Raw genomic sequence first — 13,655 nt, 5'->3', positions numbered from 1 at the left:
ATGGGCCTTACTCCTGGTACAGGATGATTCCAACCTTGACCTCGCACATACCAGTACCACGACCATCGTACACCCAGGCCCGGGAGAACCTGGTAAAGGCAATTCCTCCCAAGCTCCTCTGTCTGCTGGCCTGTGGAGGAAAAGACTGTCGCTATGAAGGACCCGAGTGCTGGAAATCAAACCAGCAGGTCATTCGAGGCCTTTTTTCCTCTTGGTAAGATCGCATTACTGCACTTGTGTAGATGTTTCTTCAGTATGGGCTGTTTTAAGTAGTTCACTGATCATGAACTTCTTCCTTTTGCAGGGTCACAGATGACATAATTGCCATGGCACGGCCATCCAATAATCTAATTGAGAAATACAGCATCATTGACCAGTTTCGAAGGTCATCACTGTAATGGTTCTGTGGTTCTCCTGAGCATCTTTGCTTTATGTTAATGTACATGAATAAATTCTGATCATCTTTAACGGTGTGACGACATTATGTCCCCTTATTGTACATCCTATGCATATACTGTGTAGGTGACATATGGAAAATAAAATGAATAAACGATGTACACATTACTTTTTAAGTATGTAAATAGAGATGGTCCTCTTAAGACAGAAACACAATATCCATGTCAACAGTTATATTCGTAATGATTGTATTTTTTATTTTTTCCTAGGTTGAACATCCGATCAATTATCAACATGCAGCTTCCAGGAGAGCATGCTCACTGTGGACCACCTCTCGACGCTGAAAGCGGTTTCACATACTCTCCACAGATCTTCATGGAGAATGACAGTGAGATGTATTATTATTCATTAACCATCCACAACAAAGAAGTTACAATGAGGTTTATTCGTACATTTTATCCAACTGGAAATCTGTACCCGTCACAAAGTGTGTCTGAATGGAAAGGTTTAACAGTCAAGGTTTAAACAAATCTGATGAGAGACGTTTGTGGTTTAAATCATTCTGAATTATGAAGAGGCCCGAAAACACAGTTGATCTTGTTATTTTACCAAAGGTATTCATGTGTGCACGTATTTGTGTATTTGCAGTTTACTTTTACAACTTTGGAATGCCAGATTTTGGTGTATCCTCTCTGGTTGGTATTATTGATGGGGTGAAGGTCTTGGCATTTGCAGTAAGAGAAGGAAGAGTGGCTGTGCATTGCCATGCAGGCCTGGGCAGGACAGGTATGATGTAGTATGCATATGATTTCTACCGTTAATGTACACACTGCATATACATACATACATACATGCATGCAGTGCTCTCATGTTAAGTGTGTATTCCCTTTTTCTCTCCTCACAGGTGTCCTGATAGCTTGTTACTTGATCTACATTTTGCGTATCAGCCCAAGCGAGGCTGTTCACTATGTTCGGATTAAGCGACCTCGCTCTATCCAAACCCGGGCACAGATCAGCCAAGTGTTTGACTTTGCTCGCTTGCTTAGTACACAGCTGGTCCAATACCCAGACCTCAGCCTGAGACATGGAGCCCCTTTCACCCTACAGCACTATTTAAATCGACAGGTGTTACTGCTGCATGGCCAAGAGGCACGTACCCTCAGAGACACACCCAAGGTCAGGGTCCAGTCATTAACACAGACTACACTGTTGGAACATTTGAGCGCCTCCTCCTGTCTCAGCCTCTATTGACCGTCTCATCAGGTGGTGTACCTCTTGTGTGTGCGCCTGTCCTGCCTAGCCCTGGGTCTCCCTGCACCTCCAGAGGTCCACGATGAGCTAGAGAAGAGGTCTGCAATGAAGACCTTGAGCAGGACTGTGAGGGAGACTTTGGTAGCCAAACAGTACCTGCCCTTGCTGAGGGAGGGCCATACTGGCTCGTGGGTGGACTCGGGGTCAGTATCCTCCTGGGATGAGCAGCTGGGAGTCCTGCAGAGGAAGAGAGGGATGCTACTGGAAAAACGCAGCTATAGTGACTCTGATCTTAGCAAGATCGCGCTACAAGAGGTCCAATTTCATATTTTCAGCGGATGATTTCTGAATGTTAAAAAATATTTAGACAATCTTTTCTAACTTTTATGTGTTTTGTGTGGAAGGATCTGGAGCTGAGTCCATACTCTATACCAGTAATTGGAAATGGGAGACAATGGCGTGCGCAGGATCTCATACGAACTGATCTGAGATCAACGAGTCCGAGCCTTATCGCAGTTTCTCCAGGCTATCGAAGCAAGAAAAATCTATCTCACAACATTCCAATATCCAACATAAAAACAAGCAACAGCCGTACTAAGAGAGCTCAGAACACAACTAAAAAGACATTTCCTAAATATAGCTCGAACACGGAGGTGAATGTGTTTCTCATTGTGAAGAATTCTGATTGTAATGAGAGTCTTTGATGCAAGTGCTCTTACACATTCTGATCTCTGTCATATAAAGTTGTGCAGAAATCCACATAATCCAGGCTCAACCTCAGTTGCCCGTGCTGTTGCCAGGGCAATGGCAGACCAGGGTCCTCCAGGAGAGACCATTCTGCAAAGATCGATTCTGCTGCAGGTGACACTTACGCAAACCCATTTCACATTCGACTTTGATTTTTGCGCTGATAAGTTACTGAACTACTACTGCTGCTCTCCGTTTAAATAGGAGGAGCTGAACGTGAACGACTGTGGCTGGGCTCTGCTAGTTACAGAATTAGATCCCAATGTTCTCAGTTGCCTTCTGTGGACCTGGCTGGACAAGTTAAGGGTCAGTTGCACCAAAAAAGAGGGCCTAATAGTAGAAATTCCCTATTGTGATGGGACTGGGCAGTAAAAGTACATCTCAGTCTTATGAATCTCAATCTACACATTCTTTTTTTCTGCTTCCTTCCATCGCCCAGGAGCCTGTTCTAAGTGCAGACGACATAGTCAGGTTGAGTTGTGGTGCAAACAACAGAAAGTCTCTCAGTGTGCTCAAGAAGGTAAGACAACTGTGAGATCAGTTATCTGACTTGTGAGTATTCTGAACCTCTTTGGGCAAGATTTAAAAAACTCCTCATCTGTGCGACATCATTGTAGCCACAGAGGGACACCATCTATTGTCTTCTGAGCTGTGTGAGTACGGTAACCAGCCTGTGTCCACACAGAGAGGAGTTAGTGTTACAACGACTGATGCGGACACTTACAAGGGTAGGACAAATGTAGTTTCATAATATGACAAAGAGTATGTGAGGTTGTGCTGTTTAGGTCAATAACTACGCTTTCTTTTTTTTTTTTTATATATATATATATTTTTTATCAGCAGCGCTCCCAAGAGGAATTAGGGAGCCTTGCAACTTTGATGACGGTCCTGAAGACAAGTTTGAGAGAAACCTTCCACAACTCCAGATACCTCACCAGGGCCTGCAGCGCAAATGCTGCACTCTGAAGAGCTGATCCAATCAATTGGAAATGGAGCATCTTTTTTAAAAATAATTTTAGAGATATAATTTTACATGCTTATGGGCACAGCTGAGAAGCGTAAAATGCAGTAGGGAGTAATGGGAAGAATGAATAAGAAAGTGTCTGACACCTTAATCCTAAAGCTGCTTTAGTTTCAGGACCTTGTAACTGTGCATATTGGCTCGCTGTCAAGACTTATCATGGCGCCTGAACAAAACAGAGCCATGGCTGATGCTATTAGCATCACCTTTATGCTTATCTGTTTTTATCACTATGAAACGCATTTGTGCAGAAAGGTCTGGTCGTTTTGTTCCTGGAGTCCCCGTCTAGAACTTACTGTTACAATCCGATTAGGCCATACGTATACCTTTACTTTTATTATCACATATCACATTGGATGTGGATTTATCATTAAGTTTCCCTATTTTGTTTTCAAATGACAAATACATTGACAATATGAACTACGGTCTCCCCTCACCTCACTCAATGGCTCTCTCGTTCAAACTGTTCTGGCACTAACAAGACTGTGTTCTTATGCTTTGACACACTAGTGTCTGTACCACCAGTCACGAATGAAGGAATGCACTCGAGATTACAATAAATTGAGTTTTAGGACCAGATTTGTGTGCCTTGGCTTGAACCACTCCAATGTCCAATGAAATTAGAATTCAGTAATATCATTAAAACAATCTTTACTGATAAGTAATGGTCTCTAGCCTGTTTCACCCTTTTATACCTCATAATCATTTACAAAATATGCATACAGTTTTATTTATTCATATTCGGTAATCTGTTCACGTGCATGTCCGTACAAGACAGACATTAACCATGATTGTCTCTATGGCAGTGTTGTCATAGTGAAGTTGACAAACACTAAACACTCTGTTCTTAGGTTCAGAGAACAAAGTTCCAAGATTAAAAGCCAACACAAAGGATTATTCACAGCAGGATCGAGGTTTTGATGAGGTAAAATTATTTTATATACTTTAAGACAGTCATTGAACTCAGAGCTGAACAAAGCTCAAAGTGGTCAGTCTTAATTCGGCAGACGTCTTATGGTTTGGTTGCAGGCTACTCTGGATGTATGATATATCCATCCATATATATATATATATACACAAGTACATAGAAAATGGCACAGATTGTTTAAATGTTCCCAAAGACAAGGGACATTACAGAAATGCACTTTTGTCAATACAAGAAATTTGTGAAACTATAATGGTCCAGTGTGAATTTGGGGAACATAATGAAAATAAAATTGAGTATGTCATTGGTAGAAGTTAATTGAATAATATTTAAGTTTTCAATAAAGTGTAGATTTTTCTTCTTTTTTTTTTTTTTGACCTCGGAATGAGACTTTTATAACAAACATAAAAATAAAAATAAAGTGTAATGCCGCCTCGGGGGCAGCACGAGTTGTGTGGTTGGCAGGAGCTAGAGTAGCACTGCCAGTGTCTCCCTTGAGCCGGTCGCAGCAGACCTGTGAACCCCAAGGCAGATCAGATGCTGAAAATATAATATTTATATATTATAAATATATGTATAATTCTGTCTAATAATTGCACTTCTGGCTAGATACTAAACTGCATTTCTTTACCTTATACTTGTACATGTGTATTAATGACAATAAAGTTGAACCTAACCTAAGAAAAATGGATGGATGGATAGATCCAGATTCACTCATCTTTGTAGCTTTTTACTACAGAGATACATGAAATCGGTTTGACTGAATCTGCATTACTTGCATTATTTGTCATGATAGTAGAATTGACTTTTGGCCGCAACATTTCTCTTCTATTCTGTAACGCTCTCCTCCAGGGTTATGTCAAGCACTGACGCTTGTGTTGGTACATGGAGGCCCCACAAGCCGAGAGGGCCAATAGCTGCCATGTACAGTAGCCCAGGACCCAAGTATGCGCTGCCTGTACTGATAGGTATAACTAGAAGGCCATTAGATCTTTATTAACATTATTTTTTTTTAAATCACCAACATATTATTGTTATTGTCAGAACTGATACTGATGGTTTTCCCTCCTAAAGGCATTTCTAAACACGATCCTACTAAATACAAAGCACCGCTGTTCAGCTTTGGGATACGCCATAACCAGGCAAGTTCTGATTGTTCCCCTGGACCGAGATACCTCATCCCCTCCAAAATCACCAGAGCAGGCCCAGACGGCACGCCTGCATTTTCACTTCACAGTCGTCCAAAGGAACAAGGGCTTTTTAAGGCCCCTGGACCTGGTCAGTAAAACCCTTTAAAACTGAAGCGCAATTTGCACATCACTGACAGCTGACATTATGGTCAGTGGCATTTCATTTGAGCTCAACGCATAACAGTATCTTCTCATGCCTGTGGTGTTTCAGGAGACTACACTCCAGAGCATTCGGTAAAGTGGACCTTTCACTCGGCTCCTGCTTTCTCTCTCTCTGGGAGGAGCAAAGAATACAGAAATAGCCAAACACCAGGTAATTTATTATATTTAGTGTTTGTTCAAGTGGTGGAATACAGATTAATGGCACAAAGAATACAACGCTTACTTGATGCTTATACTCCAGGTCCAGGCGCCTACACTCTGCCCTCTGTGCTGGGGTCCAAGACTGTGATCACACCTGCAGCTCCCACCTACTCACTCTGTGGCCGCAGCAAAAATGGAAGCTTCAGCGAGGACCTGAAGAAAGTGTGCATTTTGTTTTGTACAAAATCATCATTGCAATTTAGCTGAAAATCTAAAGAATAAATATATAGAAATCCTGTGGCTTACTTTTGTTGTCAATGTTTTGTCTTACCTTCAGACTCCTGGCCCTGCCGCCTACAAAGTTGTGGACCCTTGTATTTATAGGCAAAAACCTCCTCAATTCAGCATGGCAGGGCGCAACTTTATACCTGATGCAACGATAAAGAAGCCGGGACCTGGTGCACACCATGCTGAACTGGTAAGAAACATCATGATTTCTTATTTGTTCACCACGTATTTTGCATTTTGATCATTCTTTCTTATTTTTCTCTGCTTAGGTTTCCATCACAAAGGCAAAAGCTCCAAGCTTCTCCTTTGGACTGCGTCACTCAGAATACATTGCACCCCTCATTGTAAATGTGACTGAATAATGTCCCAAAATTGCTACAAACATACAAGCAGCACCACAAAACCAGAAAAGAAAAACAAATATTCAAGATATTGATAATCAAACTGAATTGACAGTTATAGGCCATATTGTATAGCTACTTATGATTTTGTCTAGGCTACGACCACTACCAGTATTTTAATAAAATTATGCTAAATCAAAAATAAAAATGTTTAAATGGTGGCACATGCCTGAGCTGTGTGTCAATGCAATTCCTAATAAATTAACTGACCATCATTCTGATTGATTAGTTAATTCAACTATGTTAAAAGTCAGGGCAAAATTTATTATATATCACACTTTGAAAAAGGGCTGTTTCAGTAATGTGGTGTTTTGACATCAGACTGAAACATTTCATAAAGACCATGGGCGTCTAAAATCGTTTGGAACTGTATGAAAACTGAAAACTAGTCTTACACACAGAAACTAAATCGTGTCGTAAAAGTATTTTAGCCCGGCACCTGTAAGGGCAGCATGAGGTATGAGGAAGAGGTCCTTTGAGCGTCTTCGTTGCATAGAAACGCTGGGTGATGCTAAGTACCTAGCTGCGTGCGGGAAATCGAGTAAGCTGGAGTGTTATAAGACTGGTTTTGTACTCTTCTCGCTTTCGGCTAGCAACAGTTTCTCTGATGTGAGTCCCGAAAAACGCCCTTAGATGAGAGGCGGGTAAGGCGAATCACGCGACTGTAGCCTCAGTAACCGGAAAGGTAGTCGAGCTATCTGATGCTAGCTCCTGTGTGGCTTTATTTCCCCCCCATGCACGCATCGACCTTGTTTGGACTTTGCTGATTATAATAACAGCTGGTGTCAAGGTATTGAAAGTTGAAATAGGGGGAAAATGGCGGGTGACATTAGCAGCATCCCTGAACTGGACCAAAAAAAGTACGAATCAGACGAGCAAGTGAAGATCATCTGCCTGGGAGACAGCGCAGTTGGTAAATCCAAGTACGTATTAGCTGCAATACTCTCAGCCTCTGTGTAGCTGTTTGTTGTGTAATAATATACTGAATTATACTCAACATAGTTGTTGTCCTTAGTAACAACACGTTATTTTACATTCACTGTTTTTTCTTCCCACCCCCAATAGACTGATGGAGCGATTTCTCATGGACGAATAGTATCCTTAAAAAAAACAAAAAACAATAATCTTTATACATGAATCTTTTTTATTTTTATTTTTATTTAGCACAATTTCATCTTATCATAGCCAACACATGAATGTGGTCAAACAGGTCCAACCTTAACTCCCTCTGCAGCCGCCCCCAGCAGCTGTCAACCTACGCGCTGACTCTCTACAAACACACAGCAACCGTCGGAAACAGGACGGTTGTGGTCGGTATGTGTTGTTCTGCGCTGAGTGATGCTCTAAAGTCTGCTTAAAATGGTTTGTCTTGCTTAAGTCATGATTTTGTGTGTGTGTGTGTGTGATTCACAGATTTCTGGGACACTGCTGGTCAGGAAAGATTTCAGAGCGTGCATCCCTCATACTACCATAAAGCACATGCATGCATCATGGTAAAACATACCATTCTTTTACAGATAGTTGTCTTCCAACAAAACGTCAGGCTGTATCTTGTTTGTAGATGAATTGAAAACAATTAGCTAGATAAAACAAAATGTTGGTTTACTTAAACGTATAAATCACTCACTGAGGACAATAAAATGATGACATGCACATCTCACATGTGCAGCTTGCGTGTTTCTTTAGATGCTACAGCATGTAATATAAGATGCTAAGGTTATTCTACAGGTATAACGGAGCAGTCAGAAGGAACACTTTCAGCTTTAAGGTGTGTAACTCCTTTCTAAATGTCTTCTTTGGTTTAGGTTTTTGATGTTCAAAGGAAGGTCACATATAAGAATCTAGCCATCTGGTTTAAGGAGCTGAGAGAGTACAGACCAGAGATACCCTGTTGTGTAGTTGCCAACAAAATTGATGGTGAGTCTGCCGAAGCAACCACACAATAATTATTCAACCTTTATTATTGTATTAAATGTGAATGCTAGAGGAGACATTGTTTTATTTGCTTGCACATTTCATGTTCACAGTTTGACCAGAACGATTGTCTTGAGAATTATAGATGTGAGCATTTTGCTTTTAATTTCTGCAGCTGACTCAAAGGTGACGCAGAGAAGCTTTAACTTTGGAAAGAAGCAAGGACTCCCATTTTATTTTGTGTCAGCTGCTGATGGGACTAATGTAGTTAAGGTTTGGCGTTTTTTTCTTATTTTCCTACAATATTAGCTCCAAGTTAATTTCGACAACCATTTAAAAATCATTACAGTTATCTGTATTTAATCTTTCAAATTGTTGGTACTCAGTTTGGGATAATTACTATGCCCTTTTACAAGAGAGAATCAAATTAATCCAGACTGTAATTCATCATAATCTCATAATTTATCCCGACAATTTGAATTTACTGTCAGTGTTGATAGTTCTGAATGAAACCGTGCCAACAGATGTTCAGAGAGATGATCAAGAGAGCCGTGGACTACAAGCAAAACCCCAGTGATTTCATGGATGAAGTAATGCAAGAATTAGAGGTACACTGATGTACAACTCAAAGGTTAAATATGATTCCCAGCACTGTTCTACCAAAGCGACATGATCCTGGGATGAAGCAAATCAGCTGCTCGTTGAACTCTTCAGTTTCATGAGTGATATATGGACCGGTAGTCTGAGCCCAATGTCTTTCTTCAGTTTAATGGTGTAGAATTTCATTCCATATGTAATCTGACCATTCTATGTTGATGAAAGCATTTTTTTTAGAGCTCTGGACTGAATACATGTGTATATTTATATCGTTTGTCTTTCTCTAAGAATTTTGACCTGGAGAAGAAAGAAGATAATTCAGAAGAGGATGGATTGGAAGCAGAGAGTCCCGAGTTGGTCTGATGGATGCTAACAGAGCCTTCAAACCTTCTTATCATCTTATGGATAATTTATTCTTCTCTGGAGTTGAAGCTGTGAATAGATCATGCTCTTAGTGTCAGAGACATTTTTTTGTGTAGTGGACACCATTAACAGACCCATTGTTTGTCCTGATACATTTTACTATTTACTACGTTGTATTTATTTTGTCACTCGTACAATGAGACTGGGTGTTTGCTTGTTGTATCCTACCTGTCATGTTAAAAAAATGTGAAACCATGGAAACAAACCTGCACAGAAAAAGATACCTTGTGCTTGTGATCTGCATTCGCTGCTATTCTTAAAGTTGGTGTTACTGCATCTGTTGGCTTCTTTCTTGCTTTTCATTTTTTAATGTAAAAGTCTGTTTCCATCTCCTTTAAATGAAAATGTAATGTACCATGAAATCAAATGATCATGCGTCTCTTTCTGACTCATGGTGATCCAGCATGAGACATAATAGTGCTGAGCCGTCATCTTTTGCCTGCTGCAGATTGCAACCACCATTTATGAATAATGACCTAATAGTTATAATACTATTGCTTATTTGTATATAGATTACTTACCCCCCAAAAGTACTTTACATCAAACAAAAACATCCATCCTTCTTCCATTAACAATTTAAACACATTTTCTTCCAGAAAGTAAAGCTCAATTTAACAAATACTTTTATGTGATAATTGTGCTGTACACAGAATCCATCCAGTCCTGGTGTGGCATTAAATTACAATAAATTATACAGGAACATAATCTTACAAATGAGACACAGAAAGCGGGAAGAAGTCTTTGCTTTGATTATAAATTTATTACATAATTTAACAAAGATCTCTGTGGTGGAGCTATCCTGAGCAACATCTCGGATCTTGTCTCATGCGTTCACTTTCTTTTTGCATGAATAATGTGGGTAGAGCCCCTGGTTCAGCATGTGGGCTTTCATTTATTGAAATGAATTGGGATTTTAATGCTCTACACTTTCAGAAGTTGCCATGAGAAAATTCATTGATTTGCTAGCTAGTGAGACAAGACAGAGACATTGCAGCGATATGTCCACCATTCTAAACTTCACAGTGCAAACAAGGAGAAAACCAACAATGAAAAAAAACCCTTTGATGATAAGAGCACTGGTTCCCGTGGGTTACCAGACCCCAGTGAGTTTTTTAAAAGGTTACATCATTTCCTCTACACTATGTAGATTGTGCTTTGTTAATTAGAAAACAAGAAAAAAGAAAACCCTCCTCTGAACATTTTGACCTAATAATGTGTTTACAATTTGCTTCATATCCTTTTGCATCTGTATTTGTGGTAAACTTTCACAAATACCTGGACCAGGTATTTAGTAAAGTATTTTTTCTTCCAACCAGGCCAGCCTGTGTGAGACTATACACATTCAAATCTTCAGTGTTTTACTTTATGGTAAAAGTAGGTTAAGCTGCCTAATAACCTTCATCACAGTAAAATCAAGCAATAGTGAGAGTAATGTTTTTCAAAATTTAAATACAAACGCTAATGCAGAGTTCTTAGGTAAATGGATGCATATATATATATAGCATCTTAAAAAATAATAAAACTAGATTTCACCAGGAAAATACAGTAGTAGGAAATACAGGATCTAACAAATGTCTCTAGTTCTCAAGATTTCCAGGAGATGGCACCATATTATTGAGTATATCAGTTGAAGAATGTTAAATAAGTCCTAAAGTGAAGACAAATATACAATTAAGATTGTAGCTATTTTTTTGGCACATTTTCCTTTGTTGTTTGTTCCTCACTGAATTATCCTGTTGAGCATATCCAAAACTCAGAAACTGCAGATCTGAAAAAGGAAAAAGGAGTGCTGCCAGAGTAGAGGATAAGGAGCACAAACACCATCTGGGAATGGTTGTACAAAACAGTGACACTGCATAAGTTGTACTCAAACAGTTACAAAGTGAGTTATAGTTGCTTTATAAGATGTGACAATGGTTTCATTCCATCCCTGTGGCGATCTCTCTCCTCTGTCGGTAGTTCACTTGAAGATGCAAAACAAGAATGCAGAACAATAATATGGAATGGAGTATTAATATAGGTTTGCATGTTTTATTTTTTTTACTGTTTGTGCACCTGTGTGTGAGTATGTGTGTGTGCGCATGCGTGCGTGCATGTGTGACACAGCCACTGCTGGGAATCTCTGATGGTAATACAGTAAGGCTATATAGTGAATTATCTCCACAGACATATGCCCTAAAAATTGACCGAGTATTGTCCTTGCCTCTTTCGCAAGCAAATATTAACCAAAAATGAAAACAAGTAGTAACACTCATGCACACAGTACCCCCCCCCCCCCCAGCCAAACAAAACCCACAAACACAAGATGAACAGGAATGACAACACAGAGATTCTGTCAGAAATACAGATGCACACGTGTTTGGACGTTGAGTGGCTTTTATGTTAGCACCTTGTCACCATGTTTTGTGCAAATCCCCTAGTTCATAGTTCAGAGTTGAAAAGTTCAAGAGTTCATAGAAAGAATAAAATCTGCTCACCTTTTTCACAGGTGGTTAACTATGCATATATGCCAAACATTCATATATGTATATATATATCTATATATCTATATCGTTTTGTTTTTCAAAAATCCATATGAAATCTATCATATATACATTTCTTGTCATTTAAAAAAAAAGCTAATAGTTGTAGTTTGTTCATTTTTACAAGTGTAAGTAAGTTTAGGATAGACAGGATATTTGTTTTTTCCTCTTTTTTCTGTCACTCTAAAGTTCAAATGAGTCAGTATCATGTTCCACACGCTACAAAATGTACCCACAATGTCTGAGGGTAACAAATCAACAAAGAAACATGGAAAGAATTGAAAATCAACACAAAAAGTCAAAATTAATACGCTGGAGTCAGAAGTAAAGTAAATCAGTGAGGTCAGAGTGAGGCTCTTCCTACGACCCAAATACAGATATTTAGATCTGTTTACCAGCGGCTTTCACAAACTGCATTAAACAAAAAACAAAAAGAAAAGAGTAACTTCTCACCAAGTAAAACTACATTGACATACTGATGTACGGAGGTTTAGTGGTAATTTAGATTACCTGAACTTCTGTTAGTTAATGATATTTTCAAACCACTTCGCTTCGTGAATAAAACTGACTGGATGAAACCACCAGCAGTAAATTTCATACGATGTAGGAAAATTGTTTTTTTACAACCTGGTCTTCTGGCTGCCACTGTTTACACTAATGTTTTACTCTTTATGCAGACATATGGGTAGGCAGCAATGTGACAAGACACAACCAGATTGTAAAATATGTAATTTTCTTTTAGACCTTACAGAGGTCATTCCATCCCTACAGCTCCTCTAAGTGCTAGTTTAACACGCTTAGTTTAATGACACCCAAGAGAGAGGAGCCTGATCCGAGAAAGCATGCTCATCAGTCACATGGATGGAAAATTTACGAACCCTCTAGCAATCTTCAGACTGTGGTGGAGTTACATTGTCCTTAAAGTAAAGACTTTAAATGGGTAGCATTGAAATGACAGCCCTCTCCATAATAGAGGCCCAAACTTCCATCCCTGGAAAATAAAGAGGAGAAACACGAAGAGCCCCTTGTACCAGTTAGCCTTTGTACAATGTGTTATAGTAGAGAAAGTGGTCAGAACCCCATCAGTGAAGTCTGCAGATGAAGCAATAGGGATAGGTGTCAACTTGGGTCTCACATTATGGGATGCCCTTTAGTATGAAGGAAGACTGTCAGAAAATAAAAACAAACAGACTCTTGATGTAAGTTGCCATGCTACGATTTTTGAGAGGGTAAAATACTAAAGTTGTATACCTATCACAAAAATTAAATTTCCATATATATATACACTCTTATTTTAAATAACTATTGGTGGAACAGATTTGAAGGTTTTTCTCTGCCTTCTATACTAAAAACCAAAAACAAGTGCAGATTTATTATATTTCCTCTTTGCAACATTGTATTTTCATCTGAAAGCTATATTTATTCATATAATACTTATATAATATTCCCTTTGGAAAACCAAAACTTGATTATGAAAAAAGCCACGAGTGTTGGTTAAAGATTCTGCAAACATAATAGATAGCACAGTCTGTGTCTCAAGGTGGAGTGGGCTTCTCCTGTAGTTCTCTTTGTGGAGCTCCGCCTCTAGGCTCGAAAGTCCAGTTTAAAAACTAGAGCAGGTGTCGGGAAGACACACCATCTCAAAGATGTGTTAGCACTATGCCCATTGTCCTATGT

The 13,655-nt window shown here is 39.3% G+C and overlaps 3 protein-coding genes across 3 annotated transcripts; all 3 read left to right on the top strand.

Moving 5' to 3' along the window:
* Nucleotides 1-23: 23 nt before the first annotated feature.
* zgc:77752 (uncharacterized protein LOC393862 homolog) lies at nt 24-3,360 on the top strand. Its single transcript, XM_068739386.1, has 12 exons — nt 24-214; nt 305-385; nt 666-784; nt 1,045-1,182; nt 1,301-1,572; nt 1,660-1,962; nt 2,052-2,300; nt 2,392-2,508; nt 2,599-2,700; nt 2,834-2,914; nt 3,012-3,122; nt 3,238-3,360. Exons 1-12 carry the CDS (start codon nt 24-26, stop codon nt 3,358-3,360), a joined length of 1,887 nt encoding a protein of 628 aa, XP_068595487.1.
* A 1,836-nt stretch (nt 3,361-5,196) lies between these two features.
* cimap1b (ciliary microtubule associated protein 1B) lies at nt 5,197-6,483 on the top strand. The gene is made up of 6 exons (XM_068739610.1): nt 5,197-5,308; nt 5,415-5,618; nt 5,742-5,843; nt 5,934-6,055; nt 6,171-6,311; nt 6,391-6,483. The coding sequence occupies exons 1-6, from the start codon at nt 5,197-5,199 to the stop codon at nt 6,481-6,483; spliced, it is 774 nt and encodes a 257-aa protein (XP_068595711.1).
* An 826-nt stretch (nt 6,484-7,309) lies between these two features.
* rabl2 (RAB, member of RAS oncogene family-like 2) lies at nt 7,310-9,734 on the top strand. The gene is made up of 8 exons (XM_068739406.1): nt 7,310-7,445; nt 7,588-7,617; nt 7,757-7,836; nt 7,936-8,015; nt 8,328-8,439; nt 8,612-8,709; nt 8,961-9,044; nt 9,322-9,734. Exons 1-8 carry the CDS (start codon nt 7,339-7,341, stop codon nt 9,394-9,396), a joined length of 666 nt encoding a protein of 221 aa, XP_068595507.1. The 5' UTR covers nt 7,310-7,338; the 3' UTR covers nt 9,397-9,734.
* Nucleotides 9,735-13,655: the final 3,921 nt, after the last annotated feature.

Source organism: Brachionichthys hirsutus, chromosome 5, assembly GCF_040956055.1.
Source record: "Brachionichthys hirsutus isolate HB-005 chromosome 5, CSIRO-AGI_Bhir_v1, whole genome shotgun sequence".
Classification (NCBI taxonomy): Eukaryota; Metazoa; Chordata; class Actinopteri; order Lophiiformes; family Brachionichthyidae; genus Brachionichthys; species Brachionichthys hirsutus.
The sequence above is the reverse complement of the archived record's forward strand: the minus strand, read 5'-3'. Positions and strand labels throughout refer to the sequence as shown.

Excerpts from the sequence above, each read along its gene's own strand:
- zgc:77752 (XM_068739386.1), top strand. The coding sequence starts at position 24 with ATGATTCCAACCTTGACCTCGCACATACCAGTACCACGACCATCGTAC. Across the intron at positions 2,301-2,391 it reads AATATAGCTCGAACACGGAG|TTGTGCAGAAATCCACATAA; the intron begins GTGAATGTGTTT and ends TGTCATATAAAG. Across the intron at positions 2,509-2,598 it reads AAAGATCGATTCTGCTGCAG|GAGGAGCTGAACGTGAACGA; the intron begins GTGACACTTACG and ends CCGTTTAAATAG.
- cimap1b (XM_068739610.1), top strand. The coding sequence starts at position 5,197 with ATGTCAAGCACTGACGCTTGTGTTGGTACATGGAGGCCCCACAAGCCG. Across the intron at positions 5,619-5,741 it reads TTTTAAGGCCCCTGGACCTG|GAGACTACACTCCAGAGCAT; the intron begins GTCAGTAAAACC and ends GTGGTGTTTCAG. Across the intron at positions 5,844-5,933 it reads CAGAAATAGCCAAACACCAG|GTCCAGGCGCCTACACTCTG; the intron begins GTAATTTATTAT and ends CTTATACTCCAG.
- rabl2 (XM_068739406.1), top strand. The coding sequence starts at position 7,339 with ATGGCGGGTGACATTAGCAGCATCCCTGAACTGGACCAAAAAAAGTAC. Across the intron at positions 7,837-7,935 it reads AAACAGGACGGTTGTGGTCG|ATTTCTGGGACACTGCTGGT; the intron begins GTATGTGTTGTT and ends TGTGATTCACAG. Across the intron at positions 8,440-8,611 it reads AGTTGCCAACAAAATTGATG|CTGACTCAAAGGTGACGCAG; the intron begins GTGAGTCTGCCG and ends TAATTTCTGCAG.